This window comes from Panthera tigris, chromosome C2 (genome assembly GCF_018350195.1).
Source record: "Panthera tigris isolate Pti1 chromosome C2, P.tigris_Pti1_mat1.1, whole genome shotgun sequence".
Classification (NCBI taxonomy): Eukaryota; Metazoa; Chordata; class Mammalia; order Carnivora; family Felidae; genus Panthera; species Panthera tigris.
Window position 1 is genome coordinate 7185021 of NC_056668.1, and position 10040 is coordinate 7195060.

At 49.3% G+C, this 10040-nt stretch overlaps 1 protein-coding gene across 5 annotated transcripts in view; it reads left to right on the forward strand.

The window, feature by feature from the left end:
* Nucleotides 1–9833, forward strand: part of ERG (ETS transcription factor ERG) — a 263697-nt gene extending 253864 nt beyond the window's left edge. For all 5 annotated transcript variants that reach the window (XM_042957218.1, XM_042957219.1, XM_042957217.1 and 2 more), the window contains 2 exons: nt 203–250; nt 7945–9833. In XM_042957218.1, the coding sequence (XP_042813152.1) occupies nt 203–250; nt 7945–8465 (569 nt within the window). In that variant the 3' untranslated portion in view covers nt 8466–9833. The remainder of the gene's footprint in view (nt 1–202; nt 251–7944) is intronic.
* Nucleotides 9834–10040: the final 207 nt, after the last annotated feature.

The window sequence follows — 10040 nt, forward strand, 5'->3', positions numbered from 1 at the left end:
AGGAGGTCTTTGGCAAGAAACTTCTCTCGGATTCCACGTGACATCTTATTCAGTACAGGAAGTGGTGCTGGGTGACTTTGGTGTGGGGGATACAATGACTCTGACACCTGGAAACACAAGTCAGGGGTATCATACCTGCAGTGACATCACACCAAGCCGCGACAAGGTCTCTGGGATTTGACTTCTTTTCTTTTTGTTGTAGATCCTTATCAGATTCTCGGACCAACAAGTAGCCGCCTTGCAAATCCAGGTGAGAGACTGCTGGTGGTTTTGCCCCTAACAAAGTTACCTTTTTGGCAGTGGCTATTTTGAAAGACTAACTTGTATTGGCGAGAAATCCTTCCAGCTGCACAAGGTGGAGTTTAGATCTCGTTGGATTATTTGCAAGAGGGGAAAAAAACTAAACGGGTCATGGAATCCATTAAGGTCTTAGCTGCAGCAAAGGGCAGGATCACCGAATCTGAACTGTATCAGTTGCCTAGGGCTGCCGTAACAAACACCACAAACCGGGGGCTTAGATGACAGATATTTACCGTCCTACAATCTGGAGGCCAGAAGTCCAAAATCGATGTGTCACGTGACAGGCAGCGTTTGTTCCTTCCGAGGGCCATGAAGGACGGATCTGTTCCGGACCTCTCTCCTTGGCTTGTAGACGGCTGTCTTATCCCTGGGTCTCTTTACCTGTCTTCTCTCTGTGCGTGTCTCTGTGTCCAGATTTCCCTTTATAAGGACACCAGTCATACTGGATTAGACCTACCCTAATGTCACTTTCACTCAAACAGCTCTGTAAAGCCCCTTTTTCCAAAAAAAAAAAAAAAAAAAAAAAAAAAAAAGTCACATTCTGAGATACTGGGGGTTAAGATTCCAACGTGTGAATTTCAGGGAGAGGGGACACAGTTCATCCCATGACACAGGGAGGTCAAACCCTATCCTAAAAAGGAGAACCTTGACTCCAACCCGAAGGCTTCAAATGTAGGATCATCTTCGATGAACGGTCTGTTTGTGAAGTTAGAGGCTAGGAGAGGGTGCAGATTCTTAATTGGCCCACTTGTGACCCGTACCTCGCCAAAGATCGTCACCTGTCATCACATTTCAGTGCCAACCAAACTGTCGTATTTGTTTGTATTCAGATGAGAACCAGCTGTGCTGGCATCCACTTCCGAAATTCACAGCATATGCTGAGGGTTTTCAACAGCACATTCAAATGCCAAGATGACACAGGCATATTGCAAGTACAAGCTGGAATGTATATTTCCTAAACACGGAGGCCAAAATAGGGTTGGAAACGGGAAAGTTCAGATTCAAGCAGCATTCGTCCCCACAAGGGAATCTGTGCTTTGAGAACACGAAATATCATTATCAAGTATCTGCAGCTTTGACATTAAATTTTAGGTAATGGTCACTGGTTCAGAAAAACCCCTCTGAGGCATGTGAGCCGTTAGAAGGGACTGTTTTAGGGGCACCCGGGTGGCTCAGTCGGTTGAGCTCTGACTTCGGCTCGGGTCCTGATCTCTCAGTTTGTGAGTTCGAGCCCCACGTTGAATTTGCTGCCTCAGATCCTTTGTCCCCCGCCCCCGTCCCCGCCCCTGCCTCTGCCCCACTCATGCTCTCTCAAAAATGAATACATATTTTTAAAAATAGTTTTTTAAAAAAAGGGACTGTTTATTACTCAACCCTGGGGACTAGACCAGGCGCTCAGTAATTATTTGTTGAAGAAACAAACGCGAGGAGTAAGGAGATACCGTCCTTGACCTTCGAGGTCCTCACATTCTGGTGGAGAAATGAACACGGGTGATTACAACACTGCCACACAGGTGCTTTGCTGTCAAGGGAGCGTCCAACTGGTGGCCAAGGCTCCCGGGTGTCTGGTCCCCCCCAATCCCGGGCTCAGCTCTCCATTTCGAACTGCTTCGTAACGGTTCAAATAAAAAGGATTACTATGTTGGGAGATTACTGTTATCAGCCATGCCCCAGGAAGACTGATCTGGCATCAGTGTTCAGGATAGATTAGAAAGAGGAAAGGAACAGACGTGGGAGCACTCTGGGGACTTTAATACAATCATGTGAAATAACAATCAAATAGCTCCCACCCTGTGGAAATGCCCGGGCAAGTGCTTAAGTCTGCCATGCCGCTGCATGACACAGCCCTGGGAGGTCATTATCTTCATCCTACAGAGGAGTCAGAGGTCCAGAGAAATTAGGTGACTTTCCCTGGGTCACACAGCCAATAAAACGGAAAGTCGCATTTGAACCCTGATTCTCCGTCTCCAGAGTCTGGTTTTATTTTCTTGCCCTGCACCGCTCCTGAGTGAGCCCGAGGGAGGAGGGAGGCCTTGGAGAATGGGGGCCAAGAGAATAGAAAGGAAGGATTTCCCTTGAGTTCTACAACCGTGTAGGTGCTGGGAAAATGGCTCTGTCCACAGTAGGTCAGCAAGTCCACTGGGAGCAAAGGACAGCCCTTTGTCCACTAAGACCATCCTCACTTGGCCTGGGGAAGATGGTGACCTCCAACCAGGGGCTTGAAGATAAAGACTTGTTTTACTCAGTTGATAATGATTAGGCTTCTTTCCATCTCTCCTCGGGCTGCACGCGCGTCAGTCGTATTCACGTGGCTTCCCCCACCCCCAAAACCAGAATGTCTCTGGTCTTTCTGGGGATGAGACTCCCTCTTCCTGTTTGACTCTGTTTTCCCATTCTCTGATAAGTAGGCCCTTCATCACTTCAAACTGCTGCCTTCGCTCTTTGTACACCGCAAACTTTTTAAATCATTTTAAGTGGGAAGGTGACATCGTGGTGTGTAAACGCACGAGAGAGTAACCGCATCTCAAGGTCTTGGTTCCAGATATTCATGTGACGTGCACTTGGGGCCATGTGTCTCCTGCTGAGAGGTGCGTCCCATCCCTGAACGATTACGTCATGGATCACACGTAAACCACACAGCCCCTTGATGTCCCATTAGAATGGCTGAACATGTATGTGGCTTCTCTAATGAACTGAGGCTGCCTTTCCATGAAGGCACCTTCTTGGGTTGTGTTCAGTGGCCCCCCCCCCCGGTGCTAACTGGACACTCTTTAATGGGGGGCATGAATTGTATCCAGCTTCGTGCAAAGCCAGAGACCAGTTTTAGGGATGTTTTGCCATTGGTTAGGAGGTAGGAGTGTCCAGTCTTCCACTTTGAACCTCCCAAGCCCCAGGCCAAGGGAAAGGACGACCTGGGGAGGACTCGAGGGAGTGGAGGTCAGGCCTGAAAGCAATGGTTCGTGCTGGGATTCGGGCGTCTGAGCTTAGAGACTGGGTTCCAACCTTTGCTGACATTGGGCAACATGAATCACTCTATCTCTCTGGGGTCTAATGTCCTCATCTCAACAGTGGGCTCCCTCACGATTCTTGGGGGGAATTAAATAAATACAAGTGTTCAGAATGGTATCGGCAAAGAGTAGGCTTTCGGTGGCCGTCAGCCAGCCCGAGAACACCATTCACAGTTTTTCACGGCCAACATGGGGTGCACGGGGAGGGGCACTTGGCTTCGTTCTCTCCTCTTGTAGCTCTAGGCAAGGTATGTGCCTCTCTTTAAACTCTGGTTTTCGGAGCACCTGGGTGGCTCAGTTGGTTAAGCGTCCGACTTCGGCTCAGGTCATGATCTCGCGGTTTGTGGGTTTGAGCCCCACGTCGGGCTCTGCTCTGACAGCTCGGAGCCTGGAGCCTGCTTCGGATTCTGTGTCTCCCTCTCTCTCTGCCCCACCCTGCTCGCACTCTGTCTCTCTCTTTCTTAAAAATAAATGAACATAAAAAAAACCGGGGTGCCTGGGTGGCTCAGTCAGTTAAGCGTCCGACTTCAGCTCAAGTCATGATCTCGTGGTCTTTGGGTTTGAGCCCCGCATCGGGCTCTGTGCTGACAGCTCAGAGCCTGGAGCCTGTTTCAGATTCTGTGTCTCCCTCTTTCTCTGACCCTCCCCTGTTCATGCTCTCTCTCTCTCTCTGTCTCAAAAATAAATAAATGTTAAAGGAAAAAATTAAAAAAAAAAAAACCCTCTGGTTTTCAGCTCAAACAAATCATGGTAAGACCCTTCGTGTGTTGAGTTTATCCTCACAGTGTCCTGGCAAGATGCTGTTACCATCACCCCCATTTTATAGATGAGGGCACTGAGGCACAGAACGCTAGGTGAGCTGCCCAAGGCCCCGTGCATGCCAGCACCAGGATCCAGCGGCGGTAGGGATGATTCCAGAGTGGTGCTTCCAGACACCGTACTGCCCTGCACTCTACCACGTCCTGTCTGAGCCACACTGAGCCCGGAGCAAAGCCTCCGCCCTGGGACGTGCCAGCTGCCTGGGGCTCGGCATGGTGGAGGGGCCAGGCTGTGCCCACGGGTTTCTCTGCCGCGTGCCCGGCGACGGCAGAAAGTGGCCTCCACTGGCTGCCACCGTGGTGCTTTGGGGGCCCCTCTCTGCTTCATTTCCTGCTCTGTCCCTCCGTCAGGTGGTGGCCGCTGAGCCCCGCTCTTCGGAGGGGGGGGGGGACACCCCTCCTTCTGGACCCACAGCTGCTGAGTCACTCCCAGCTCTGCTTTTCTCTGTGCTTTATAAACCTTTTAGGTGCTTTGCCCTTTTCTGCTTAGTTGTACTTCTTTGCTACTGTTACTTCTCTTCTCTTTCCGCTGCACGAAGAGACCACCTTCCTTCTAAACATAAAAGCATTGCCTTTCATTCTCTTCCAGGCGTACCCCTCCCCCCCTCCATCCCATTGGGTTCTCCTGTGGGCGGGGCACAACCAACATCATTGTTTCTCCCACCAATCCTGGCTTTGTTAATTACCTCACCCGATCCTGGGTAAAAGTAGCTACTTCTTACTGATGTTGGAAAGCCGCTACCAAGATAGGGTGAGAAAACAGACTGGAAAGGTTTTCCCAAAGGAGGGCGATGGAGGAAGGGGGGAGGTGGCCAGGCTGCCGGATGCCGGATCCTGAGTGTAAGGACCTCTCCTTTCACTTGTCGGCTTGGCCAGTGAACGGCCCAAGCCCCTCTTAGGCTTCCCACAACTTAGATATCCTTGTCTGACCTCCCCCTTTCTGTGTTCTCAAATGCACCTTTATCGCACAGGACATGTTTTCGTCTTCATAAATTGCTTTTGAAATTTGTGGCCACCAGGAACTCAGTTCATCTACCATTGGCTGAGTCCTCAGCAGCCACCGTGCCTCCTTGACAATTCTTGCCCAAGAAAACCTGCTCCATACTGCGGATCCAAGGGATTTTGTTACGAGTATTAAATTTAACAGTTAATGCTCTGGGCACGCCGTTGCATTTTATAACATTTACTTAAACAGCGATTGATTTTGCATTTTCCCTTTTGTTCTCAGGTTTGGAAGGTGATGAATTTTGTGTAAAGATCTCTTATGCCCATAGATCCTTGAAATGCTCAAGAGGCTGTGTCTTAAAGGTTAACGGGCAAAAGAGTCTAGTAAGAAATCGCGCGTCTTTGGATTTCCAGCTGCGCATTTAGATCTCTGCCTTTCTAGTGCTTCAGAAGCAGGAGGGGTATGAAACCACTTTTGTCCACTGGCTGTCTCTGTGCAGGTTCCTAAAGGAAGTGGGCAAGGGACAGATTCCTAGGAGCAATGCCAAGGTTTGAATAAATACCGGCCATGATTCTGGCTATCTGGGAAGGTCTGTGTGTTTATGCGCAATCTATGGGATTGCTTTCTCTGTGGGAGGACGTTCACAGTGAATATTTATTTTCAGACAACTCTACGTGTTTACGTAGAAGCATATGTTGGGCTGTTAAATAAAAAAATTTTGTTTTTCCCTATTCCCAGGTCATGTGTGGAATTTTTGTCAAGTAGTAATCCTTTGGTTACAATATGTATACTAAAACCATATGGTTTTCTCATACCATTCTTCATATTTTTTCAAATGCATATTAATGAGATGTTCGGGGCAACCAAAACTTGATTGAGAACAGTTTGAATATGCGGTTCCGAAAAAGCACAGGCTTCCATTGAGTTGAATGACAAGCTGTTAATGTATTTCAAATGTGCTGTAGAGTGAAAATGAGAATTTTCCAGAGCACATTCAGAAAAGGCTGACCTTTCTCACGATGCTGTTGCATGGATGAATTCACAAATACACCCATCTCCGTGTAGCCAGCCTGGAAACAAGGATGTAAGAGTTGGGCAATTTATGTAGGGAGTTAGCTAGGGAGAAGGGTTTGGGGGGAAGAAATTCTAATTGATTTTTACGCGACATCAACTCCCTGAATAGTTGCCAGTCATTTCATCACATCTCTTGGTAATTTGCTGATCGTGCAATAAAAAGTATTCTTTCGGGGGGCGCCTGGGGGGCTCCGTCGGTTAGGCGTCTGACTTCTGCTCAGGTCATGATCTCGCAGTTCGTGAGTTTGAGCCCCGCGTCGGGCCTTGTGCTGACAGCTCAGAGCCCGCTTGGGAGTCTGCGTCTCCCTCTCTCTCTGCCCCTCCCCCACTCATGCTCTCTCTGTGTCTCTCTCTCAAAAAGAAAGAAACGTTTAAAAAAGTCATCTTTTTGGGACAAGCCTGAGGCAGTGTTCGAGCTGGAGTTTGGGAGGAAAGCCAGGCCTCTTAGTTACTTTCAAAGCTTCTAAAATCTGTTCAGCACATCTTAGTTCCTCCTGGTGCTCAAAACTGCTGTCGATATTTACATGCTGCTTCCCTGGAGGAAGCCATAAGTCATCTTAAAATAGTGTAACGTGGTGGCTGGAACGATATGCCTGGATTTTTCTCGAAACTTAATAAGAGCTGAAAGGCACACCCATGTGTCTCTCCAGTGGGATCGAACACAATTCTGTGTGCCCCCAGCTAACTGAGATCTGGCTGATGAAGGTGGAGTCTCATTTGGTTCCCCAGAAGGGCTTGCAGTCACTCACTGCTGCAGATTTTCTTCTGGAAACTTCTGAACACAACTGGCATCGCAATGCGAGGGCAACCCGTGGATTTCCGTTACGATGCAGTTGCCTAAATACTGGAAATAGGTGATCTGGTTTGAAAAAGAGCCAACTTTTTCTAAACTTCCTCATTTTGAGTGGGTTAATTCTGTTCTAGGAAAAGTTTTGACAGAATTGCTTTCTGGGTGCCAGCAAAATGTTATGTTAGAAATAACGGTGTTTACTTCCATTCTCTATTTTTTCCATAAACTTTTAGAAGTTCATTTCCTAAATATGACTTTTATTATTTTACTTGACCTCGCCAATATAAATGGTGTTAAGTCATTATTGCCATCAACATAATGGCACTTTCTGCCTCGCAAAATAGGAAAAATAAACCCTTTCACCCCTGAAACACAGAGTTGGCTTGGCTATGCTTCTAAGGAAGTCAGACATGGATGGGACCAACCTAAACTTTGCCCCGTAGAAATTCTTTGCGTTGCATTACTGGGATCTGTGGATGAGCCCGATATCACCAAAGATCCTCAGCGAAGACCCTGTTCCCAAGACACAGAACTTGGGATGCCGATACTTGTGCAGGTGCTCAGTTCATTGTGTGTCTCTGGGAGAGAGGCAGTGATGAAGCAGACAGGGCAGGGGCGAGGCTGCGGGGGCTGGTGGCCTTAGCCGGAACCTTGCTCTGGTCTGGTCCTGCAAGGAGCTCACGAGTACGAACAGCATCACAGAGCTGGCCCCTCCTTGAGGCAGTGAGACGGGCCTGTGGTGCACGGTGTCAGCCCCTCTGGCTGGGGGTTGCCCTGGGGGGTCGCGGGGGGAGGTGAAGCAACTCCTGTTCAGCCAAGGGCAATATTCTGGAGAAGAGGGAGGAAGGCAGCCACCATCCCCAGCAGCCGAGGGACGGGCGCGCAGGCAGGTTAAGGCGTCTGCAGGGAACACCACTAAGCACCCGCTTCCGTCTCTGAAGAAACACTGCCTTTAGCTCGGAACCTGTTCTCACTGGTCTTCTGTTTCCTTCCCCCCGCCCCCCTCAGGGAGTGGGCAGATTCAGCTGTGGCAGTTCCTCCTGGAGCTCCTGTCGGACAGCTCGAACTCCAACTGCATCACCTGGGAAGGCACCAACGGGGAGTTCAAGATGACGGACCCCGATGAGGTGGCCCGGCGCTGGGGAGAACGGAAAAGCAAACCCAATATGAACTACGACAAACTCAGCCGCGCCCTCCGCTACTACTATGACAAAAATATCATGACCAAAGTCCACGGGAAGCGCTACGCCTACAAGTTTGACTTCCACGGGATCGCCCAGGCCCTCCAGCCCCACCCTCCAGAATCATCTCTGTACAAGTACCCCTCAGACCTCCCTTACATGGGCTCCTATCACGCCCACCCACAGAAGATGAACTTTGTGGCCCCCCACCCTCCCGCCCTACCCGTGACCTCGTCCAGTTTCTTCGCCGCCCCAAACCCCTACTGGAATTCGCCAACCGGAGGTATATACCCCAACACTAGGCTTCCGGGCAGCCACATGCCTTCTCATCTGGGCACTTACTACTAACGACCTGAGGGACGCCTTTCCCAACAGCATACGATCACCAAGAAATTGCCACCAACTCTATCGGAGAACGTGAATCAAAAGTGCCTCAAGAGGAATGTAAAAGCTTGACTGGCGCTGGGGAAGGAAGCCAGGGACGAGATCCAAAGACTCTTAACGGGAGGGATTTACTCAAGTATTACTCCAGGAATAAAGAGGATGCGAAAAATGTAACGTTATCTGGACACCTCGGGTGTGGACCCACCTTGTAAAAGACATTGTAAGTAGAAGCCTGAAGAACTCACGAGGACAGAGTGCCAAAGAAAGCGTTCTTAAGAAGCGTATAAACTTCAGAGGGGAGTTTGGGGTCCCGCTAGCGCAAACGGGGACTCAAGTACAGTGAGAGTGGTAACACAGCCTTCCCCTGACATACCATTTACATGTCATTTTAAGGAAAACTACCTGTATTTAAAAATAGAAACATATCAAAAAAGAAAAGAGAGAGACCGTGGCCCGTCGACAGATACCGAGATGGAACTCAGTAGAACGTGCTGTTTGGGTGAAATCAGATGCGTTCCGTTCGGGGGAGAGCCACAGCTCCCGGACGGTATCAGGGGAACTGAGCCCGGCGGTGGGGCCGGGGCCGTCTGCGGACAGCGAGCGTGTGGTTGTAGACAGAGGGCTGGAGGAGGTGCAAGAGAAGGGAGCGGAGGAGGAGGAGGAGGCCAGAGGGCTGGGGGAGACGCTTGTCAAGCAGTGGAGACTGGACTTGGGACAGTGCAGAGGCCGGAGACTGAGTCCGGAGACTTGCGGGTTCATTGGTCGGTGCCCTACCAAACCCAGTGTTAAGAGGAAGAATATGGCGTCCAGGACGAGGGGAAGTAGTAGAATTCAGGAACAAGAATACGCATCTCTCTTTTTTGTTTGTTTGTTTGTCTGTCAAAAGAAAAATTTAACTGGAATTGTCTGATATTTAAAAGAAACATTCGGGACCTCATCGTTATGGGGGGGGGCTCTGTTCCCCACAGGGTCAGGTAAGAGGTGGGTAGCCTTCTTCGATGCTGCCATCGGAAACCATCTAGGCGTTTGGGTTGGGCAGAGGCTCCGGGTTTCCTTTCGAGTCGCAAACGCTGTGCGTTTGTCAGAATGAAGTATACAAGCCAATGTTTTTTCCCCCCTTTTTATATAATAATTATATAACTTATGCATTTATACACTACGAGTTGATCTCGGCCAGCCAAAGATACACGACAAAAGAGACAATCAATGATAGAATGTGGCCTTGAATTTTAACTCTGTATGCTTAATGTTTACAATATGAAGTTACTAGTTCTTAGAATGCAGAATGTATGTAATAAAACAAGCTTGGCCTAGCATGGCAAATCAGATTGACCCGGGAGTCCGCATTTGCACTTTGTTAGCGACTGAAGTTGCCTAACAGAGATGTGTGCTGAACTTCGGGTCTTGTGTTCTGGTTTTATTTTGTCGGGGAATCCGTGCAAGCGAGAGCCAAGCAAATAGGATGTTTGGCGCCCAAACGGTGTTGGCCTCTCCAGGCCCTTCCTGCTCACTCTCTCTTCCTCCTCGTCTTTCTGGAGC